General features: G+C 39.0%; 1 protein-coding gene across 2 annotated transcripts in view; it reads left to right on the top strand.

The window, feature by feature from the left end:
- col11a1b (collagen, type XI, alpha 1b) overlaps window positions 1-15,910 on the top strand; it is an 81,909-nt gene extending 65,999 nt beyond the window's left edge. The window contains exons 47-67 of one of the 2 annotated variants that reach the window (XM_030752229.1): window positions 1,371-1,424; window positions 2,330-2,383; window positions 2,474-2,527; window positions 2,791-2,844; window positions 4,167-4,274; window positions 4,452-4,505; window positions 4,774-4,827; window positions 5,100-5,153; window positions 7,668-7,721; window positions 9,520-9,627; window positions 9,759-9,812; window positions 10,111-10,164; window positions 10,758-10,865; window positions 11,111-11,164; window positions 11,264-11,299; window positions 11,410-11,463; window positions 11,895-12,150; window positions 12,362-12,474; window positions 12,756-12,824; window positions 13,211-13,444; window positions 14,326-15,910. In XM_030752229.1, the coding sequence (XP_030608089.1) occupies window positions 1,371-1,424; window positions 2,330-2,383; window positions 2,474-2,527; window positions 2,791-2,844; window positions 4,167-4,274; window positions 4,452-4,505; window positions 4,774-4,827; window positions 5,100-5,153; window positions 7,668-7,721; window positions 9,520-9,627; window positions 9,759-9,812; window positions 10,111-10,164; window positions 10,758-10,865; window positions 11,111-11,164; window positions 11,264-11,299; window positions 11,410-11,463; window positions 11,895-12,150; window positions 12,362-12,474; window positions 12,756-12,824; window positions 13,211-13,444; window positions 14,326-14,472 (1,827 nt within the window). In that variant the 3' untranslated portion in view covers window positions 14,473-15,910. The remainder of the gene's footprint in view (window positions 1-1,370; window positions 1,425-2,329; window positions 2,384-2,473; window positions 2,528-2,790; window positions 2,845-4,166; window positions 4,275-4,451; window positions 4,506-4,773; window positions 4,828-5,099; window positions 5,154-7,667; window positions 7,722-9,519; window positions 9,628-9,758; window positions 9,813-10,110; window positions 10,165-10,757; window positions 10,866-11,110; window positions 11,165-11,263; window positions 11,300-11,409; window positions 11,464-11,894; window positions 12,151-12,361; window positions 12,475-12,755; window positions 12,825-13,210; window positions 13,445-14,325) is intronic. The other variant, XM_030752230.1, reaches the window with a different exon arrangement.
- Window positions 15,911-25,027: the final 9,117 nt, after the last annotated feature.

Here is a 25,027-nt window from a genome sequence, read left to right on the forward strand (position 1 = left end):
TCAGAATATCTCAAAGTCAATTATTCAAGGACTCACTGAGGATAAAATTAGAGCAAAGCCCTGCTGGTCAATAGGGCCAGATAACATTGTTATTAAGTGCAATTGGCTTCTAATTGGGCATAATGCACTCCATCTCCACTCTTTTAATTATGTTTGGCTAAGCTGCCCTTCAATAGATGGCAGCAGCTGCTGCAAGCTCAGCTCTTCAATGCAATTATCTGTAGCATTAATGATTTTTGACTATGGGGAATGAATGGCTCCAGCCTGAAAGCCCTCCATCATTTGGGGCCATGTTTGCTGTGGAATATTGGAGTCCTCACTGAGCGGAAGAAATTTTCAGATTAAGAGGTTAAGATGCGAACACAGAAGAGAGTAAATATCAGATTTGATTACATCACAGCGTCCTTACAGCTCAAGGCTAGTGTGGAAAATAGAAGGAAATGCCAGTCGTAAATAAATATTTATTGATTTTACGTGTTTAAATAATGCGTGTTAATTCAATTCATGCACCTATTTTTATATCTATTTGTAGATATAGTTTACAAACAGGCCAAAGGGTCCAATATTGATCAATGCCTGTCATCTCCAAGCATTAGACATGAAATTATTTGATGCTTGACTTATTTCCCCATTTGTAAAACCCTTATGCTTTATTACCATGTCTAAATCCCAGTTGCATTCTGTTATAAATAAGCCTTTCCTGTCATCACAAAGGTACAGTAAATCAACAAAATAGACTGAAACTACACATATGTTTTTGCGGTGATGGATATGCATGTCATTTTCATTTTAGAGTAACTTATCATTACCGCTGCTTTCCACCCACCTTTTGATTATGCATGCTCCATCACCAGAGTTAAACTAACACAACGCATAATAACTGTAATTATGCCAATACACAATAAGCTACAACAGCAAGTGAGAGCTTCTTCATTTCTGTTATAGATCCACCTTCCCAAGGTGTATTCAAACTGTTTTAGTCAAGCATGATTGAATCCCAGAACTGGATAATACGCACCGCCTGCGCTCTCCCCTTTGTTTCCACTTTCCTGTGGACATAGATGGATGGAGTTTCCACCCTGCAATTTACACAGGCTGATTATACCCAAGCCTCCAATACCCTTTAATTACAATAGGTGTCCTTTTTGACTAATTGTGTGTTTACTCGCTGGGGTTTTGTTTGTATTAATGCATTCTGCATTACATTACATCCTACAACCCAATACACATCATCTGAAAGTACCTGTTAATGAGCAGCATAATTGTACGTGTGTTTGCGTTAGTAGATTTTCTAATGTGCAGTTTTGTCTCAGGTGCTGCCTCACATGACCTTTTGACTGTGTTTTGAAGAATATTTGTCGTCTTTGCAGGGTTTGCCCGGGCCTCCTGGTGAGAAGGGAGAGAATGGAGACGTCGGACCAATGGTGAATGCACTGCTTTATGTGACTTTTCTCTGTTTCATATTGTTTTCACGTATGAGTCAGTGATGTGAGAAATTGTGCTGATTGTTCAGAAGTTTTGGCTGCTATCTGAGGCTGGCAACTTCACAAGCTGTATGGCAGAACACAAGTATTCCAAATGGTTACATTTTTGTGTGCTCTGTTTCTGTACACCGCTTTTTGTGTCAGGTTTCATCACTTATTTGTTCACTCTCTTAAGCGACAGAACAAACAAGCTTTTAGGTGAAGGGATGTTTTAATGACATAAACTCACACTAGCACTTAAGCACAATAAACACAGATGCTGAGCAGCTTGGTTTTTTTTTTTTCTCTCTTCCCATCTGTGTCCAACACTGTTCAATAGGAGCAGTCATTACTGCTCCTCCTTGCATGGCTTCTGTGTTTTGATATGACATCATTTTAGATGAAAGACACAATGAAAAATGTGGTAAATTACAACAGTGGGTCTGGCATGTCTGTCGATGTTGCTTCTACATCAACAACTAAGATGACAACTGCAACATTGCTATTACTAAAGTTACATACTGGAAAAAAAAAGAAAAAAGAAAAGAAAAATAATATATTGGAGTGAAGTGGTCATCATTAAAGGGGACCTTTTATTCTCATTTTGAGCTCCATATTTTTATTCTTGGATTCTCCTAGAGTGGCTTTTGCATAATTCACAGTTCACAATGATCCTATTTTATTTATATCAGGCCTTAGTGCAGCCCATACTCCATCTGAAAAAAAGATGTTTCAACACCCTTCCCTTGGAAGACTCTCCCTTTTTTCTGATTGGTTGCCTCTCACAAACAAAAGGTTTGAACAGCAGTTGTGTGGCTGATATCATTTAATAAAGGACATATCCTATTTTTCCCTCTTTCTGACAGGGTCCACCTGGTCCTCCTGGCCCCAGAGGTCCTCAGGGTCCCAGTGGAGCCAGTGTAAGTTGATATTTATGTGCTTCTCTTCTTATAGTTGGTGCTTTTAAAATTGCAACTTGTTAAGATTCTTGTACTGTGATTTATCTGCAGGGTGCACAAGGTCCTCCTGGGGGTATTGGTTCAATGGGAGGTGTTGGTGAGAAGGTAAGAACCAAATATTGCTTATATCTATAGTTTTTCAGCTTTTAGAAATTCTATCTTTTGCTTTGGTATATTTTGCCTCAAAATGTGTTCATTATTTTTGCTGTTTCTCTTTTCAAGTCTCAATGACACTGCTATAGAAACACAAACTAAAAATACTGATTTGTTAGTTCATACAGTAATGAGCCAGTAAAGCTGGACTGTTTAATGTCAGTGTGATAATAAACTTTTCACAAATTAATTCACATATCACTGTGACATCACAGGGAGAAACTGGTGAGGCTGGCAACCCAGGATCACCTGGAGAGCCTGGTATCGGAGTAAGTCCTCTTTCTTTAACTATTTATTGGGACCTGTAATTTAAACTTTTTGTCTGATGGTGGCTAATTGTGTGAGTGTGATGTTGAGTATGTTTTTCTTTTTCTTTTCTTGGTGTTGTCGTGACAACATAATTTCATCTATCTATCTATCTATCTATCTATCTATCTATCTATCTATCTATCTATCTATCTATCTATCTATCTATCTATCTTTTTTATTATCAAAACCAGGAAACTGACTACTTACACGTCTAAACAGAGTTTTAGAACAATGCTAAAAAGACTGACACAATCCAACAGCATGCACTCTTGTGCAAATAGAATTTGTTCAACAATCTACCTATAAATATTGGTTAGTGCATCTAATTAAGTAATGCAATTACTTGACACTTCAGCTGTCCGCTGTTCTGCAGCGCTTCTAAGTTACACTAGTTTAATGTGTAGATATGCTAGCAACCCGAGGGCTTTTAAGCAGATAATTAGCTCAGCCATATTTGGACTGCTCCACCCTTGATGGTGTAATTCATCTTACATCATGTACTAGGCTGCAATAAGAGGAAAAGTCAGAATATCTCGCAGTTATTTTTCTGTCACAAAGTTTGTCGATGACGTTTTGATGGTGATTTAATTTAGATAATATACATAAAATCTGGCCTATAATGCAGTGCCTTGTGTTTGACTCAAACGAGGGTCCCATCTTTCCTTTCTCATGGTAAAGAAAAAGTATTCACAGTAGGCATCCTGAACCTGAACATCTTAGATCAGAGCATCGCCATCAATCCACTCTAAGTCACTGCTTCTGTAAGGCGAGGGACACCTCACCTTGAGTGTGTCAGGTTGTATTGACGTATCTGGTTGCTGTCTCGCTTCTGTTTACAGTGACAGATAGACTCCAGTGTTGCACGTCACACTGAGGTCAACTTTAAAGATGCCATGCTGGCATTCACTCGAGCATTGCTCAGCTCTAGTGGACCAGCTAATGATTCTGGGCTTGTAATTACGCTTCAGCTGCTGCTCTGAGTCATAGCCAGTGCTTAAAGATTACTGTTTCGAGAGTCAGAGACTATGCTGGACTAATTTGCTTTATAATGTAGTGAATAAAATATACATTTTCATTTGAAACACATGCCCAAAGTTCAGGAGTTTTTTTTCTCAATTTTCTCTTCTTCTGGGCATTTTTGTGAAAGTTTTGATGGCAGTTTGAGTGACAGTTTTAATAACACATTTGACTTGTGCCATATTTAGTATCCTATTGTCAAAGTGGTGTGGACGGCCCTTATGTGGTCTTCATAGTGACAAGACAGTGATGTATATTTCCTTAGGGCCCAAAAGGAGAGACGGGTGAGAAGGGAGAAACAGGTCCCCCAGGAGCTGCTGGACCCCCTGGTGGACGCGGACCCCCTGGCGATGATGGTCCCAAGGGTAACCCTGTATGTCAGCTGCACTAAAACACACACAACCATGACCGATGTGATATTAGAGCTGCCAGCGACAGCATCATTGTGTCATATTTCCCAGTCGAGCCGTCTTCTGCCACAGCTGTTGTTGACACAATGTCAAATATGTGACGCAAGCTCAGTTTTTTCAATGGCTCGATCTGTCTGCAGGGTCCTGTCGGCTTCCCAGGAGACCCTGGCCCCCCTGGTGAGCCTGGTGCTGCTGTAAGTGCTGCATTTATCCCTCAATCAATGGTTTCATATTCATATGATAACATTTAATGAATATGTATAATAATAATTATGTTGACGAATAAGCAAATTTTAATAATAGACAATAAACTCAAACACAAAAGAAAGGATAATAAGTATTTCAATAATATTTTTCTTTTTATGTATGAGGATTTATTTTGATATTATAATACTGTGTCATATCACAGTATTATAATTTATTAATGGTGTCTTGTCTGGCTCGTTTGTGTATTTTGTTTAGGGTCTTGATGGTTTACCTGGAGACAAAGGAGATGATGGAGAGGCTGGGCAGCCAGTAAGTCAGTAAAGGGAAAATGGAGATCAAATTTCCAGTAGTGCCTGTTGAAGATAATTTAAATTTAGCACTGACATAATGTATAAAGCTTACAGTGAGGAAAATATACATAATATGGTGACATGAGTGTAAAAGAGACCAAAAACTTTTTGTTTTATACCCATCCTTTCAAACTGACTGTCACTTTTTCCAGATGTAGAGATATCTCATTATGTAACATCACCCTCCATTTTTATGAAGTGGAGTTAAGTGTTCTGTCTATTCTACTTTAGGGCCCTCCAGGTCCATCTGGTGAAGCTGGAGTACCAGGACCTCCTGGCAAAAGGGTGAGTAGATTTCCACAATGATGCATGAGATGATACTTCTATTCGAGACATTTTTAGATTCACAGCATTCTTAGCATGCTCAGTACTACTTTACTACCCACTGTGGGGTGATACATATTTATGATCATATGGTTAGGTCTTGAATTGATCCATGGTTTGACAGGAAATACATCCCATTAGTTAAATTCTAGAATAACTAGCAATTGCAGAAAGCAATCATACTGTAGGAGAATATTGGCATATTGTGAGTTTGACTGGCAGCAAGAATGAAAGAGCAGAACTGCTGCTGCTGCTGCTAATGTCAGGAAATGAACTTGTCACTATAATTTCAGGAACTCTGCACCCTTTCATTCACATCAGACTTCATCTGAGATTATTTCATTTCACTAGTGAAGCTTTTTTTATGATGCCTTTCAATTACGGTAATAATGTTTTACAATTATCAATAAAGCATGTTGTTAATGTACCGTAATAAAAGCTGCCACAGTCTGAGATAGAGAGAAGAAGGAGACTTGCACTTTTGAAGTTCTTTAGGTGTGTTTTTTTTTGTTTGTTTGTTTACTTCAGCAAAGCTGTTGCTCAGGAAAGTCTTAACTTTTCCTCCAGAGGTTCAGGATGAAAGAGCTGTGTAGCCATTTTGTATATTAATGCAGACAAAGTACGTGGTGCCTGTACACCTCAAAATGTAGGTGTGATAAACACTGAATTTGTGCTTAGGAGCATGAGCAAGCACTGGAGGAAAGAAACTAATATTTAAATAAGTGTATTTATGGACATATTACATTTTTTTGTATTTGAAAATGCAAATTAAGGTTTCATTAAAAAATATGAGAATAAAGCTGTAATTCCAAACCTTTTTTTGTGACCCCTTAAATACTGCTGCAAGGATTTCTGATCCTTGTTAGAAGTGGCCCCAACAGAAATTTTCCTCCAGTCAACTAATATGGATTCATCTATATTAATGACCGAGGCTTAAAGGGCTCTAGACTTGTAACCACTTATACTCCTCCAGTGTTTCCACCAGTGCGGTGCCAGTGAATGTACCCAATCAAGCGCCACTTTCACACGTTTCCATCAAAAATATTGCAACATCAGAAAAATTGCTAGGCTCAAAGCTGGAACACCTGACTTTAGTGGTTATGGGATGGGCTGTTGCACAAAATTCACCAATGATTGGCAGATAAAACTGACATATTCTGTACAACGTGCGTTTGTTTTCATGGAACTTACCAAATTTTTTTAAAGGTAATGCTACAAAATAATTGGTTCTCATCTCTGTTGAGCTGTGGGATGGTTCTCAAATGGAACCAAGTCAGAACTAATTAAATGCCAGCACCACCACTGTCAGAGCATTAGTGGAAAAGAGGTATCTTTCTACATAAAGTAGATATACCTCAGCAGACCTCAATCTAATATTGTCACAGGGAGAAGTGTATTTCAACTGACCATTTTTCTGTACTTTTTCTTGAGCAGTATTTTGACTACAGGAATTGTGATTTAAAAGGTCTGATGTGGCTGAAACACATTTATTTCTCAATCTTATCAGAACCACATTGCTCGTACGTACAGCCCTGTGGGTCTGTGGACAGAAATTGATCACTGGATAGATATTGCAACATTATCTGAAATTGAGGAACAAAAAAACTATACCTGTGGTGGTGGTGCTTTATTGCTGGAAATGTTGTTTGTTAGGCATCAGACACACATCCAGATGGATGTTTTAGATGCAGCTCTGTGTCTTGGGTTAAAATGCAGGCTCGGATGGTTGTGCATACATTTTAAAAACGCTGGCCCGGTAAGCACTTTTTATCCACAGAATTTGTATTCGGAGGAGTAGTATTGTGGTGGCAGAGGCTAGAGAACAAATTAGACCCCAGTTGCATGTCCATATTAATAGACTTAGAGATATAATTTTTTCATCCTTCTCCAAGGTAATTCTGGGTTAGTTTCTTTCCCAATATCTCCTCGAAATTGACTCAGGTTTGGTGGTCACTGATGCATGTGGCTGCTTGCCTACATTAGCACACATACACGCACGGGTGCACACACACACACACGCCTGCATACACACACATTCAGACACACATTCACTAATGCACATACGCAGTTGCTGGTGCTCGTAACCTACATTGAGGACTGGTGGCTTTTGTCTGGTCTATTTGATTATGGGTTGTAATGGCAAATGTCAGCCCATTTACAAGGTTTTGACCAGAGGCTGTTTGGTAAAAACGCTGGTGCATTTTTATCTCAGTATGTTTGGAATGTAGGACAATTTGCTTGCATTGATGCTGCCTGGTCCTACATAACCCTTTCTCTTTCAAGGTCAGAGCATGTTTCAACTAAATAATTATTATGTATATGAAACTGCTGCTTGTTTTGCAAATGTTGGATAGTTTTACTTTCAGGGGAACATGACTTGTTCTGTGTTTGTTTGTTTTCTTTTAGCAGGTTTTACAATGATAGGTTTATTTGCTTCTAACAATTCTAATATTGTTTAAATGTTGTTCTTCTTAGGGATCTATTGGACCAGCAGGTCAGGCAGGCAGACAAGGAGAAAAGGGATCCAAGGTAAGTTAGAGTAACTAGGATTTTATATTACACTCACATTTTGAATGGTTATTGAATGGTTATTGTGTTGTTTCTATAATTATATAGAAACACAGCAAGGTCCTAAAGCAAATATAATAAACATGTTAATAGTTACTACATGTCAAATGGTCTTGTGAAGTATGAAAGAGGGTTCTTTTATTGATGAGCACGCAGAGATTTCTCATCTGAATCTTCAGTTTCTCTCAGCTTTGCTTAGCTTTCTGACAGCTTTCAGCTTTTTCTTTTTTTTAAGTCCAGTAATTTTACTGTGCTGATTCCCTCTATTTTTTTTTTTTTTAGCAAAAGCTGATTTTAGCTGGTTTCACTGAAAATGCACAACATAATCCACTGCCGAGCACCACATGGTAGATAGACAAGGCTACTGACTAGTTGCTGAAAATAGTGGACCATTTAGCAGCTAAAGAGTGAGATATTTCAGTCAGAATTTGTCAGAACCCAAAAACAAAGCAAAAGCATTTACTAGTCAAAAAAAGGACTCCACATGAATAATAAGGCTGCTCCAAAAACTGCTGGATGTGTCATAAGCAACTGTTAGCCACAAGATTGTCATAACAACTTAATGTCTTTCTCTGCATGTTGTGATTACAAAACTTAAAATATTTCTTTGTAAAGTTTTGCTAAACATTCCAAAAAGCATTCAACAGAACGAAAAGTCTGGAAAAAACAAGTAACACCCATTCAACACTTTTGCCCTAACATTCTACTAAGCTGAATTGCACACCTGTGGAAATAAGCAAATTAATGGCAACAACTTATTTTTGAGGCTGTCAACAGATTTGATTGTTTTTTTAAAATCCAAAATTGTTTACACAATCAAAGAGAATGATTGAAAAACTTCAAAAAATCTCTGAAAGCTTTAAATTGTGTTTTTTTGTTTGTTTTGTTTCTGTATCCAAATCATACGGTTTAAAGAACTGCACAAATAGAAAGCCTGATAAATCTCACTTCTTTTGTACTTTGTCATTCTCCATCTCCCATTTCTCTTCTACACATGCACACACTCACAGACGGACATATATACAAAGTGCACATTCTATCCACATCGACGTAAAGGATTACACTTGATTTGATGGAGACGAGACAAAGCCTGCGTGGTGATCCTTGAGTGTCAAATCCAGGCCTAATTGGATGTCGGAACAATCTAATACCCTCCTCATATCATCTTAGTCAATATGACATCTCTGGAACTTCAATACATAAAAACCTGCCGTTCCTGCTCAGAGACAACGGATCTGAACTGGTAACATTTGATCAGTTTCGATATTGCAAATCCTCAAATCTCTCCACTCTGAGCTTTTGCAGTAGAAAACATTCAGACTATTGAAAAGTATGACTTTGAGATAGAGGATTAGTTTAATTATCAAGTTGGATAGAGGGCATATAGTGTTGGGACCACAGGACTTTGCCTGTATTGCAAAGCAATGGTCCCTGCAAAGTTTTGACAACTGCCAGCACTATGAAGTAATATGTGGGGCCTTGTTTTGCTTGTACGTAAATGTGCATAATATCCAAATACCATCTGTATGATATGTTTAATTACCAAGTTAAATACATTTAACAAGCATTTTTTGTTTGTTTTGTTTTTGTTTGTTTTGTTTTTCTTTGTTTTGTTTTTGTTTTGTTTTTTTTTGGGGGGGGGGTGCTTTTTTTTGCTTTGTTTTTTGCCTGAAGACCTAGAAAAGTTTTGTCTACAAATGGTACAGTACTTATGAATGAGTCATAAAGACTCAGAGCCTAATGTTCCTTTGTTTTACAGGGAGAAGCTGGAGCAGAGGGACCTGTTGGGAAAACTGGACCTGTGGGACCCCAAGGTCCCCCTGGAAAGCCTGGTGCTGAGGGTCTTCGTGGAATCCCTGGCCCTGTTGTGAGTAGATTTTTGATGGTCAAATTTCCTGATATTTGATATTTAACTAAATATCATTAAAATATGTCAAAATAATTATATTATTTTATTTTTTTAGGCAAAAAGCAGTATTATTTTGTTCTTCTTTTCAGGGTGAGCAAGGACTCCCTGGTGCTTCTGGTCAAGATGGCCCTCCTGGACCTATCGTAAGGCATTTTGTTGCATGGCCCCTGTAAAATGTTTTAAAATATGAGCTCACAGCTGTTTTAATTGATTAATGCTGTAGTACTGTATGCTTTTTAGCAGTTGGTTTATTTAGAAATTGGCCATTTTCAGCAGACTTTCTATGGCACAGTACATTTCTTGGTGTGATTATTGTTTTTGCAGCTCTGCAAAGCAGATACAGAATAGTCAACACAAATGCAGAGATCAGTACTGGCTGTCATTCTAAAATAATGTGAATTCACTTCACTGTCACTTAACAACCTGATTTTCTCTCCTTAGGGACCCCCTGGACTTCCTGGTATGAAAGGTGACTCTGGATCCAAGGGAGAGAAGGCAAGACATTATTACGATGCTAATCTCAAATTGCTTTATTGTGTATTTCTTGTATCTGCTTATGCACCTTATCTGAAGCTTGCAAAGTAAGCAAACATCTAGGCCTGTCTCTTTGTTCACTCTCCCAGTGAGAAGAAGAAAGGCTCTGCTCTGTGAGGAGTTTTTCACACATTGATTTAATGCAGTGAATGAATATGTATAAGTCCAATAATATCATCTTCGTAACGGTCATTGGTTTAATGCCAGCATGCAGTAGTCAGAAGCAGATGGTCGTAACTCTGCCCACCAGCAGGTGCTGAGACAGACCACCACTGTTAAATGTGATGACCACAATAAACATACTAATTATTTATAGGCAGAAATAAGACATCACTGAGGTCATCTAGCCAGCCGTTGTCCATAAACTTTCAGGTGAATTAGCATATTTGTTTTATCTGCAGGTAATAAATGTACCAACATTAAACTTTTGTAGATATGGAAATTATGGAAAATAATTAATACAAATATTATAAATGTTGGTTTTTTTTCTCTCTTTGAATTCATTTTCTGCCCCTTTCTCATTTTTTGTTTCTGAATTCTTCTGCTTGCTCCAGGGTCATCCAGGTCTAATTGGTCTAATTGGACCTCCTGGTGAACCTGGAGAGAAGGGAGACAGAGGTCTGCCTGGACCTCAGGGATCTGCAGGTGGCAAGGGAGATCCTGTAAGTCTCCCACAGAGTCATTAAATTAAGAATGCTTATAAGTGTGGAACCTTAGAGTTTGTTTATGTTATAATAATTCTTGCACTACCACATTGTGACAAATATTCAGTAATGAAAATGGACTGTCTGTCCAGCCCAGACCTTACTGTAAGCCATTTGGAGAATTGTGTAGATTTTGTCTAGACATTTATTTTAAATGTCTATTTACTGCATGCTATTTAATTTCATTTATTGTGCTTTATAAGGGCACTAATGGTGCATCAGGTCCTCTCGGCCCTCCTGGTCCTCCTGGAATTTCTGTGAGTTACACTTCTTATTGAGCAAAAATGTTTTCCATCTTCTATTAAACCTCTATTCTATTGTTCACCTCTTAAAATTACCTTAATCATCATCATCAGGGTGCTCAAGGACAAAAGGGCTCAAAAGGATCAACTGTAAGTTATAATATTTCTTCTTTTTTCATTGTTTATTGATGAACACATTTTTCATCTGAATCTTCTTCTGAAATTCATCAAAAATACCTTGTTTTGTTTTGCTTTTTCAGGGTTCAACAGGTCAGAAGGGAGACCCTGGATTGATTGGACCACCTGGACCACCTGTAAGTTATAAGTTTATTGTCATTAAATTATATATTGTACAAAATACTCTAAGAGTGCATTAACAGTAAAAATGTTCCTAAACAATTCTTTCCTTACTAGTTCTGGCTAAAATTAGTGAGTTAATGGATTGGTAACTCATGGGGATTAATCATCAAATATTTTGCTAATCTATTAATTATTTTAGTAATTTCTAAATGAAACATGATGGTTCCAGCTCCTTAATTATAAGCATTTTTCTTGCTTTTATTATTGTAAGTGAATTAACTGGATTTTGAACATTTGGTCACATAAAAAGGTCATTTCCATCACCTTGGGCTCTGGGAAATTTCGACAACCATTTAGACTCCTGTACCACTGGACGGAAAAGTGTATATTGTTAAAAATGCAGCAATGCAAAAATTCTGCTTGACCTTTAACCTCTGTGCTGCAGGGTCCACCCGCTGATATCGTCCAGCCACTGCCCATCCAGCAGTCTTCCCAAAAGACCAGACGGCAGGCTGAAATGCAGGGAGATGAGGCGTTGGCAGACTATGGCGCTGGTGGCGTAGAGGGAATAGAGGATGTTTTTGGATCTCTGAACAACCTCAAACAGGACATTGAGCGCATGAAGTTCCCCATGGGCACCCAAGACAATCCAGCCAGGACCTGCAACGACCTACACCTCAGTCAGCCTGACTTCCCAGATGGTACGATAGAGATATTAACATATAGTATTAATACTGAGACAGAAGTGACTGACAGTAGAAAAAAATCTGTATTTTTACATAGTTGATCATTCTTCAAAATGATGTGAACAGGTAAACAATAAACAGCAACTAGTAGAAACAGTCCAAGAGGGCTGAGCTGTTCTTCATACCACTGCCTTAGCTGTGTCTCCTGGCTCTATTTCTCTCTTAGGTGAATACTGGATTGATCCAAACCAGGGCTGTATAGGAGACGCCATCAAAGTGGTCTGTAACTTCACAGCAGGTGGAGAAACCTGCATCTACCCAGACAAGAAATCCACAGGGGCAAGTAATCAGAACCGTTAACACCTGATTAGATAATGTTGAAGCCAATATTTGTCCCATTGTTGCAAAGTAACAGTTGATCTGCTTTATAACAACAATAATAGTAATAATAATACATTGTATTTACATAGCTACTGCACTAGATAAGCCCTACTTAGTGGCATATTGACAAAGATTAGAGGTATTTGCAGTTATTTATTAAAGGTCTGTTTACATCAGCTGTAATAATGACATTTTATTACCTTTGTAATTAATTTAATTGATGTCGATATTCATTGCAGGCTAGAATATCTAACTGGCCTAAGGAGGCTCCAGGGTCATGGTTCAGTGAATTTAAGCGTGGCAAAATTGTGAGTCAACCCACACAGCACTTATTTTCTCTTCTATAACCTCCCAGTAGACATTCACATTCTTTTTAGATAAGTTTTTCAATTTTGCACCTTTATCATTTTGTCTTGCTTACAGTAACTCTTTCCCACAAACATTCCTCCTTCCTTCCCTGCCTTCCTCTGCCATACATCCCCCCCATATGCTTTAAATCCTTCCTTTCCTCAATTTCCTTTCATTCCTCCTTTGTTTCCTGTTGCTCCAATTTTTTTCCTCTCATACCTTTTTTCCACCTTCACGCACCTCGCTCCATTCCTCATTACCATATTTTATTTCTTTTTTTCTCACTTGTACCTCGTTACTCCTTTCTCCCTCTCTCCCTTTTCTCATTCTCTCCATCTGTCCCCAGTTGAACTACGTTGATGCTGCAGAAAACACCATCAACGCAGTGCAGATGACCTTCCTGAAGCTGCTAAGCTCCTCAGCTCGTCAGAACTTCACCTACATTTGCCATCAGTCTGTGGCCTGGTATGATGCCAAGGCTGACAACTATGACAAGGCGCTGCGCTTCCTGGGCTCCAACGATGAGGAAATGTCTTATGACAATAATCCCTTCATCAAGCCACTGATGGACGGCTGCTCGGTAAACACTAATTTTCCAACTTTGAGTTTGCAGTTAAACTTCTTTCTAAATCCTATGAAATCCTATTAATCCTCACAAATATGTAGTCTTTTGCAGAGAAATGTTAAGTAATGTTTATTCTGGACAAAGTAGCAAGAGTGAAATCAAGTGCCAGGCCAATAGATTGAATGAGGGCATTTAAAAGTAGGTACAGTGCATGACCAGACTGTTCCAGTCATCCCTGATCTTTGGTACCAAATACTAACATGTGTCATGAATTAAGTCCTGTTCTTTTTTTGTTGTTGTTGTGGGTAAACACTGATAACATCATCCTATGACAAGCAATTTGCTGTATATACAGGAAGTCTGTGGAGCGTCAGAAGCTGCAATATACAGTGCTTAATAAATTAATTAGACCACCTGTCAGGACAGGAAAACACAAATATTTTAGAAATCTGTTAAAAACTTGTATAAATCAAAAAAATTTCTGAATTCACTGAACTGAATTCACGTTTTTTTTACCCCAAATTTGGCCGTCACACTGGACTTCTGAGAAGTCAGAAATTAATCAAGCTGTAAAGCGGTACATTTGAAAATTATGTTACAATAATTATGTTTTAACATTAAAAATATAATTTTGATTAAAGAGCTTGCTCATACTGGTGGATTAACCATAACAGAAACATAAAAAATGATTTTGTGCTCTTTATAGCCAGGCAAGATGTTGAGTACTATTATCCATGTATTACACAAGCCATTCATCTCTACTCTGTCTTGCCTTATTTTCCCTTCCCTAAAATGTGCATGCATATCTGTATTTTAGGTAGTTTAATATTATTTAATAGCTTCTGCTAACATTGTAAGAACTTTACTTGAACTACCTTATGTACCCTTTTTTGCAGGTGAAGCAGGGCTATTCAAAGACAGTGTTGGAGATCAACACTCCCCGCATCGACCAGTTGCCCATCATTGACGTCATGCTGAATGACTTTGGGAACTCCAACCAGAGGTTTGGCTTCGAGGTCGGACCTGTGTGTTTCCTTGGCTAGACACGCCCCTAATCCCCGCTGAAGGACAGGGTCAGAGGGTATATATTAACACCCACATGCTGAGATCTGACAACCTTCATCTTCTCTCCCCACGAAGCAAAAGCCTGTGTTTTCTTTTGTTGCCAAGAAGATCCGCTCCAGCTCAGAGAAGAAGAGTCCCCAGGCCCTGTCATGAAAGCGCTGACCAGGGGAAACTGCTCCTTGCCCTTGTAGGGCCAGAATCACGTGACTTTAACTTACTAATGGGAATGACATCAGGAAAAGGACATTTGATGCCATGGTGGACGGTGGCACACTTACAGCAGCAGAGAGCGGATCCACTCCCCCTAAGCCCCATCCTCCCTTGTCCTTCCCCTCCAACCACGCCTCCCTCTCTCAGTGCTGCTCTGAATACAACCACAGATGTGCTTTTGTGCAGAATCACAAAACACTCAAGGTGCTACAAAAAAGTTTTTTTTTGATTAAACTGTAATTATTATTATTATTATTTTGTACAATACTGTTCCTTTATGAATCCACGCTAAACTTGCATGTGCCCCGCCTTCAAAATTTTAAATAAATATTTGGTAAACGGCATTAGAATGAAACCTATTTAATGTCTGTTGAGAACAAATTTGATGAGAATTATTTTTTATTTTATATTTGACAAAAGCTCCAATTTGTAAGTATGGCTTAATCTTTTTGTAAATAGTACAACTTTCAGTACTTTTATGAGATAAAAAGAAACTTGAACACCTAATTCAAACACCATTGTGTATTTTTTTTTTTTTTGTTTGCTTATGAAAACTCAGTTGGTATAGCCATCAGGAAACTAAGCCATAAAAAAAATTTAATAAAAATATAAATATTACAAAAAAAGGGCTTATTCCTTGAGACAGAATTTATTCAGTTAGATGCTATGCCTCCATTACAAATGTGGACACATTTGGCTCTTTAGCCTTGTTTGAACGTTGCTTGTGGTTTCTAACGTTTACAAAGAAAAAAATAATTCAGAAAAAATTCCCTGTTCATGTTTTCTGTGTAACAATGAACAAAATGTTTCCATGTGCCTTGAATTGTTCATCTAAAAATATTAAAACTGGATTCTGAAAAATGTCGGGTTGAATGTCTGTGTTGCTATTTGGGTGAAGAAATGAGTAGCGATTTTTTTGTGATTCTGCTCTGCCTACTACATATTACCTTAACTTGGCCATGATAATTTAAGACTAGTGAGGATTCGTGGTTCCTTGTGTTTGGGTTCATGTGATTGATTCTGCCGAGCCCAGGCACTGCGATCTCTTCCAGCTTTTCTCTCTGACTCAGATTTGACTTTGATCAAGATCTGTTTCCACATCCTTAGCTTAAAGCTATGATAGCAAAGACTTCAGAGCCGCTTTGAAACCTGTGTAATAGCAGTATGTTTACAACCTATGTACAACTGAAATAAATGTTTGGTGCTTTGCCAAATTCATGTTGCAATCATTTGCATCCACTTGCAGATATAACTTTACTTAAAGAAAAATGAATTCATGAATTAATCCAACCAGTTTTGCTAAAATCCATGATTTTGCAGTGCATGTAATCTGAGATCTTGCCTGAATGACAGCAGTTTCCAAATTGTACCACTGCCATCTTTAGTAAACACTGACCAAAATTTGAACACCAAAATGCCTAAAAAAAAGAACACACTATCAAAAACTGAAAAAAAGAGAAAGTACGATCATTTTCAAAAGTACTTGTTTTATCAAACAACATGCTGTGTCAGGGAGTTCTGTCCAGGTACCTTTAATCTCTTAAAAAAAAAAAACAGGCAGCAGAAATGTCTTTTGAGTGTTTGATATTTTCATTTCTTCTTTCTACTGTAAAGTGAAATGCTTACAAAGATCACATGAATGCAATTTACAGCACGGCCCGCATAAAGTCGACATAATAATAGCTCAGGACTGCGTGCTGCTGAAGTGTCTACAGCAAATGCAAATTGACAATAATTATCTTTTTCTTCCCAGGGAGTTTGTCATTTCAGCAGTGGTGAGTATGAAAGAACAGATTACATTTATGATAATGAAGCACCTAAACCGCTGAATACATTTTTATAAAATCAATGTGAGAAACCAAATATGACTTCCTATCACACTGCAAACAGTGACAACAAACAAATCTGTTATGTTGTGCAGCTTCCAAAGTGGAAGGGTTAAGGTTGTGAAGTTACATTATTATAAAGAGGCAAAAACAGAATGTGTGATCTCAATTGTTTACATTTAGTGAGCAAAGAAATATATATATATTTTTTTATCCTTTCTGGGAGTTTTGTTTTTTGTTTTTCACTTTTTGACTGGCAACAACCCTGACATTCCTATGAATTTAAACAGTGTCTAAATTACTCTGCTAAACTATATGCTAGTATTTCAGCCATTTTTCATCACTAAAAAGTTATTGGACACACTAAGATAATAGATTTTTTTTTTTTTTTAAGTGTGAATGCAATTCCTATGTAAACATTAACTGCCTGAAGTCTTGGGCTGATGGATGCTTTGACAGGTATTTACGGCAGCTGCCTTCAATTACTGCTTGTTTGTAGACACTTCTGCCTTCAGCTTTATCTTCACTAAGGAAAAAATATGCTCAGTTGAGCTAAAGTCAAGGCGCTTTGCAATTTCTTTTCTGTTCCTTGTCTTCCTTCTTTGATTGCTTTCACTGTACATTTTCTCTCACTGCCCATCTGTACCATCAGTTCTGCAGGATGTGAGTGAGCCTGAACAGAAAATATAACAGTCCACTTCAGAATTGATTGTGCTGCTTCTGTAAGTAGTTAAATCATCAATAATCACCAGTGACCCAATTCCACTGCCTGCCATACATGCCATGCCATAACACTAACTCCACCATGTAAAGTTGATGCAGTTATTTCCAAAGTTTCTCTCTTAAGTCTGTTTTTTTTTTCAGCCTAATCACAGCCTCTTTCTCTCACATTATCACCTTTTGAACCTCGTGTTGAGAGTTCTAATGAACAGCTACAAAATGCAACAATTGAATTCAACTCAGAACCATTCGCCTCTGTAATTTGTTATGAAATAATAGGGAAACTGGCTACAACTGGAACTGAAGCCACTTATCAGGTAATTTTCCAATTACCTTTGAGCCTGTGAATATGAAGGGACCTTGTAAAAAGTGGCGTTAATTCCTACACTTCAGTCACGTCTTGACTGCTTCATTCCAAGTTCATTCACAGAGACAAATGTATGAACATTCTGTCACTTTCCAAAAACTGACTGCATGCCCATTATATTTTATGCAACATTTTCAGACAGGTTTTTTTTTGGGAAAAAAATACTTAGTAGGTCAGCTGATTGAAATTTCACTATTTAACCAGTCATGTGGAAAACTAAAAATCTAAAATCCATTTATTTTTGTATATTATACAAACTCTTACCTCACAACTTTGCCATCCCACATGTCCAAGTATTGTTTTTAACCATACAGAAAAACTATTACACTTTTCAAAGGTCTGTTTTCATTCTGCTGTGTGAATCATCAGATCTGTTTGCTGAGCTCGCTGTGTACTTCTCAAATCTGAATGGTCGATGAAAGCACATATGGTGATGAGTAATCACTAAGTTTGTGTTCCTGACAATTTCACTTAGACTGATGGCATTGACCCCCCCCCCCCCCCCCCCCCTTTTTTTTTATCAATATAGAGTTACTTTTTTTCCATTTTAAAGCCATAACAACATGTTTTTCTGTTAAGTTCAAATGGCCAATCAGAAAACTGCAGGCTGTTGCTGGGGTAAAGGGGCAGCTAATCACAGCCAATCTGTTGGGATGCCTACTTTGGTCAACATGCCGAAAACATTCTGTCAAAACTCCAGAGCCGCTGTGGCCCTGCATTCTCATTTGATGAGGAGGAATGAGGGAAGAGAATCAGGGAAGGGATTTGTTGTCTATTCTGAGGAAGTGTTAAATTCTCCATCCACTATTCTTGCACATTCTCTCAGCCCATTTAATCCTTTCCAGGTCATGAACAGCGGGACCTTATCACAGCATGAATTAAGCCAGAGGAAAAGAAAACTTCTACTCTTTCTGAGGACTAGCATGATGAGACCCGCAGTCACATTTGAGGCAATTGACGAGTCAGAATCTGATTTACCTTAATTGCCTGGTTTTAGATGAAGGGAAATGTGCGCGCCCGCACACACACGCATGCACACAAAACAAACAGCAGACATTATGAGCCACCTTATTATTCTGCCTTGTGTATTTACTCACACAGTATACAGCAGTGATAGTACCCTGCTTCTGACATAAATTTCATTACTATTACACATTAAAACAGTAACATATCAGTACTTGTACTGTGAGTGGAGGTTGAGGTGCCTGTAGAGGTCGGAGCACTTCTCACTGAACTGCACAGAGTGCTCCAACCTCCACATTAGAGAAAAACAGCCACTCCACAAATTCATGGCACAACGTAGTAGAGCCACCTCAGCAGGACAAGACTTAGTTGTACTTCACATTTTGGACCAAGAAGATAGATGATTTGAAAGAGGAGTAAAAAAGGCCATCTATGTCCACTGTGAATGACCATCATTGAACAGCTGGTGGCTTACGACACCAGCTGTCAGCTACCTACATGCAGTATTAAGATCCCTTCCCAGGTGCCTCAACCCCCACTCACCTTACTTCAGGTGACCTCAATAGGTCGCATGATAGGGTGGGGAAAGGTCTAATAGTGGTTTGACCCCAAACCACTGGTGATTCTAACCCACGTCTTTTTTTCACACCTTGGCTCATGTGATAATACACATGATTAATAGAGGGCCAATGGCCACCTTCAAAGGGTGCAACCCCCACTAGGGTTTAATTACCTAGAACTCTCCACCTTTTGGATAAGAGGTGAAATTTCTTCAAAAAATAAATAAATTCAAGCGCTTGAGACTGCCATGACCTGGATGACTGAGAATCTGCACAGACATTCTACCAGACATTTCGTACAGTTAAAAGATAGATTTTCCTTCCCATGGGGCGTCATCTGATTGTTGGGGTATTCTCTGTATTACTGCAGGGTCTTTACCTTACAGTACAAAGTGCCTCAATGTGAATGTTGTTGTAATTTGGTGCTACATAAATAAAACTGAATTGAATCGAATTAAATAAATGGACTTATAAGTGCACATTATTGGAGACATTTTTTTTTAGAAATGCTAAACTTAAGCTTAATAATACTCCTTTGCTGAACACTGACATTGAAACTGCCATTATAAAACTCCCTTTAACCCATCAGCAGGATCAGTACCTGCTCCTTTGTGAAAGGAGGAACAGGTACTGATCCTCCTTTGCCAGTGCCTTACAAAATGGCCTCCAGCTGGTCACTGGTGTGAATGTCTCCAACCAAAGAAACAGAATTCATGAGGGTGGCCTGAGGGCCAGCAACATGGAGTCCAATTGGAATTTGCCATAGAGTTGGCAAGATACAGTTCATTGCTGTTTGTTAACTTCTTAACCTATGGATGCACTGTGAGGTGTGGTAGAGAGGAATGGGTGAACTTTTAGTGCCCTGATGTCTTGATTTTGTATCTACGAGACTTTAACATTGAAGAACTTAAAGTTTTTGTATGACTATTTGCTCTGCAACATCTGTCAAAACCAGAAAATACTGATAAAGGCATTTTTTTCTTAGTTTCAAGTAGCATCACAAATTTCCACTTGCAGTGATCAGAAACTGAACTTTTTAGGTCAAGTGTCTCCTGTTAACACATTGGACAGACGGGGCAGCTACATGATGTCAACCTGCTGCTCACCAGAGCATTTACAATCCAACTGCTTTGGCAGAAAATATCGATTGTACTGCAAATATACTTGGTGTAAACATTTAGAACAGAAAAAAACAGCAAGTATACACTTGACTGAATAAAGGAAGATAAAGATGACTTGTTTAAAGTGGCCCGCACTGTGTAATTTTCAGCTTTTTGGACTGGGAACACTAGAAACAGCCTGTATCGACTAGTGTCTCTTTTATAGCAAGATAATTGCTTGTTTTCTCTGTTGATATTTTCTTGAAAGGCAGAATTCCTAAGGAAAATAAATCTGCTGTGGTAACATTATTAGCATTTTCAGCAGTCTATGGATTTCCCCCTCCTATTTCTATACATACTCTGTGGCAATTCAGAAAGTCTATTTGAACTGAAAAAGATACACTGGGCTCATCATATGTCAAAAGCAATTTGAACTGGATTGAGCCACAAAGTAAGCAGCAGTCACTGTTATTGCTGAAGAGAAACTCATCAGAAATGCAGGTCAGGACTTACAAAACCTCTTTGTTCAAGTGTGCCAAGAAACTTCTGTCTCTTTCTACTGTCAAAGGCACTTGAGTATTCCCTGTTCAAACAGTTTCACTAGGAAGCACTCCAACAGTACTGTGCTTCATTGCCCAACCCATCAGCTCATCCCAACCTCCTGCTGACTGGTGATCTGAAAAGGGCCTGGAGACTCCCCTACTCCTCATGTCTGCAGTTTATAGTAGCCGTTCTTACATCAGTATTTCCTGGAGCACCCAGAAAAAGCTGTAAAGCCTACCACCGCACCCTTCTGTGAAACCAAAAGTGGGTCTCAACACGTCTAGCATAAGATAACTTCACATTGGCATAAATTTGCATTTGAGACCTCTTGTCTCTTTCAAACTGTCTATATTTCTTAAAAAGGAGGAAACACCAGTTGGCATGCAAAAGTTGAATGCTTCTCACAAGGTTGAAGGTGACTCCTGCTGTCAAGGACGAGCTCTTGTTGCAGCATGTGAATAGCTTCTAGGGGGAAGTCTTGAGAGGCAGTCCAACAGAAGCTATGGCTCTGGTCCAAGTCAAATGTTCTTTGGGTAAAAATGTTTCAGTATACTAGACACAAGATAAATGTTATTATATATCTAGAGGTTTTCAAATTGAAGGTGCACCTCCTAATGGTGGTAGCAGTGTTGCAAGAGATGCATGAGGGAAGGCGATTTCAAAGATACTGTATGGGGAAGAAGCTAGTGGTGCATACCTTTGGAGCATTATTGGATTTTCCTTATCAATTTGTCCCATAATTTGTACATAGTCAGCCAGTTATACCTGCATCACAATTGGGACATATGGTAGCTTAGGAACTTGAAATGAATTTAATTTGTTAAAGTATATACACAAGAATATGCAAATTCAGGTAAACTTGCATTTTATTCAATGTTCATCATGCATGCCTCTACTGTATACAGTCACAAGCAAAAAAGATTCCCCAAATCATCACATTTTTAAATCCATTCATCCATCCATCCATTTTGTTCATAATTATCTGTGCATTTCAAACAGGAAGAGCTAATCACAAACCCTGCTAACTTTTCCTGATTGGTACCATTTAGATTAATGCAGTCAGATATAGGCTGAAAGGGTTGAGTTTCACAAAAACATGATGCAAGCTGTACATATAGTGTTTGGTAAAGTCTTCAATTACTAAATAATACGTAGCACATTTCAGTGATAAATGTTTGAAAGACTCTCATTGGTATCATGAAATTAATTCGAAATACTGGTGTACTCAAATAGTTGTGCAGCACTCACAAATTAATTTCTTTAAATGCTGCAGAATAAGTTTTTTTTTTTTTGTAGTAAATGTGGAAAAACTGGTAAGAGACTAAATGACAAATGAAAGCAGCCTAAAGGCCTTTAAAAGAAAAAAAACATAGCCTATTATAGTCTTACTTCAAAACAGCAAATGTCTGAAGGTTTATTTTGCCAATGCTCTCTTCTGTTTCTCAGTTTAAGGGAATCAGCTTGAGCACAGAAGCAAAAAAACAGCTATGCGAGCTAGTTCACATGCCTGTAAACTCTGTTTGTGTGCATAATGAGCGATTGAAGTATTTTTTAATGGATTGTTTGAAAAACTGTGTCATGTGAAAGTATGTGAGAAATGGCTCTGGAGAAAAAGAAATATCATGATATCACTATGTCATTAAAAGATATGTAATATTAGTAAAACAAATGACCTAAGTTTTTTAATGACATAGTGCTATATTGTCATTAAAAAACTTAGGCCATTTATTTTAGTAATGTTACATATTTTAAATCAAGAGCGTTTCCAAAATAATGATTTTTTTTGTTGTTGTTTTTGTACCGCACATGGTATGTAGTCATGTAGTGAAAGGCAACTAGTTAGCAGTGGCCATCACAATGAAAAATTAACTGCATCACAGACATTACTGAGAAACGTTTTCAGAGAGACTGACCCTTATCATGACTATTAATGACAAATATTAGTATTATTTAAAAGAAGGGGGGGGGGGGGGTCTGTAGCCTATCCCAGCTGTCATAGGGCAAGTCATAGGGTACACCCTGTACAGGTCGCCAGCCTGTCACAGGGCTTGAGACTGTACAATAAGCAGAAGGAAAGAGGCAAAGGACTAGTGAGTGTCAGAATGACCATCCTAGATGAAACAATAAAGATCCATCAGTACAGTACGATGGCCACAACTAATCACATGCTTAGTGAATACCTCAGGTAGCAGAAACCCAAGAAAGAAGAGGAACCATCAAGGAAGGTCAGGCTCCTACACAGCATGTACCACTGGCAGCTAGAATAAGTGACTGATATCAAAAAGTCCTAACAATGACTGGACAAAGCTGGGCTGAAAGACAGCACAGAGGCACTAATCATGGCAGCACAGGAACAAGCTCTAAGCACAAGATTGACAGAGGCTGGGGTCTACCACACCAGGCAAGACCCTACATGTAGGTGCAGGCTGTGTAGAGGTGCCCCTGAGACAATCCACATAAAAACAGGTAAATGGCAACATTAGCCCCCATGTTAAATGGAACACTCAGGGCAGTGACCCCCAAACTGGGAGAGCGGCACCAGCAGATTCCAGAAACTACAGCCAAGATCTCTGTCCAGAAGAGTGCAGTTCTAGGAACAGCTGAGATACTGCGGAGAATGCTGAAACCTCCAGGCCTGTGGTAGAGGACCCAAGCTTGGAGGACAAAGACCACCCATTTTCTATATGTACAGTACCAGTCAAAAGTTTGGACATGTCCAAACTTTTGACTGGCACTGTATATAGCATTAGTCATGGATGGATGGATGGATGGATGGATGGATGGATGGATGGATGGATGGATGGATGGATGGATGGATGGATGGATGGATGGATGGATGGATGGTAGCATAAAGCGATACCTGGACTCTACAGAAGTTGCACAGGTAGTCCAATTCCTCCAGGGTGCCACAGCAATATGTACCATTGCCAGAAGGTTTGCTGTGTCTCCCAGCACAGTCTCAAGTGCATGGAGGATTCCAGGAGACAGGCAGTTACTCTAGGAGAGCTGGACAGGGCTGTAGAAGGTCCTTTACCCATCAGCAAGACTGCTCCTTTGTGCAAGGAGGAAGAGGATGAGCACTTCCAGTATCCTGCAAAATGACCTCGAACAGGCCACTGGTGTGAATGTCTCTAACCAAGCAATCAAACAGAAAGACTTCATGAGGGTGGCCTGAGGACCTAACTTCCTCTTGTGGATCCTGTTCCCACATGGAGCCTGGTTGGCATTTGTCACAGAATACCAGAATTGGCAGGTCCACCACTGGTGCCCTGTGCTTTTCACAGATGAGAACAGGTTCATCCTGAGCCCATGTGACAGATGTGAAGGGGTCTGGAGCAGCAGTGGAGAATGTTATGCTGCCTGTAACATCGTTCAACATGGTGGGTCAGTGAGTGTCTGGGGAGGCATATCCATGGAGGCACACACAGACCTCTGCAGCACCTGGATTGCCATTAGGTATCAGGATGAAATCCTTGGACCCATTGTCAGACCTTGCACTGGGGCAGTGGGTCCTGGGTTTGTTCCTGGTGCACAACATTGCCCACCCTCATGTGGTGAGAATATGCAGACAGTTTCTGGAGGATGAAAGAATCGATACCATTGACTGCCCCCAACACTTGCCTGACCTGAATCCAGTAGAACGCCTCTGGGACATTATGTTTCAGCCTATCCAACACTGCCAGGTTGCACCTTAGACTGTCAAGGAGCTCAGTGATGCCCTGGTCCAGATCTGTGAAGAGATCCCCCAGGATACCATCCATCATCCCATTAGGAGCATCCCCCAATATTATAAGGCATGCGTGTGTGTGTGTGTGTGTGTGGGGGGGGGGGGGGGGGGGGGGGGGGGGGGGGCATTTTTGGATTCAGCCCACTGTTGGTTGATAATTTTCATTTCGATGATGTGGCATCCTATCGTTCTTAACACATTACTCAGTCCTTATCAGTATGATTTTTTTCCTATTGCGATTTGATGCATTTTCAAAAGTTTTCCTTCAATTTTTTTGAGCAGTCCTGATTCGTTTTTCTTGATGTAAATGGGCTTCCATATCTATACTTCCATATACTAGATGTAAACTGGAAAACGTGGTTTTATAATTATCGAAACTGACCATTTGAGGCTTGAAACAGCTATCAGTGGTCTGTGAATTATTTATTTATTTATTTGTGTTGTATTTATTATTTATTTATTTTAACAAACAGGGTCTAGCCTACAGTATGTTTCTCTGCTGCTCTCACGGTATCGT

This window comes from Archocentrus centrarchus, chromosome 17, assembly GCF_007364275.1.
Source record: "Archocentrus centrarchus isolate MPI-CPG fArcCen1 chromosome 17, fArcCen1, whole genome shotgun sequence".
Lineage (NCBI taxonomy): Eukaryota > Metazoa > Chordata > Actinopteri > Cichliformes > Cichlidae > Archocentrus > Archocentrus centrarchus.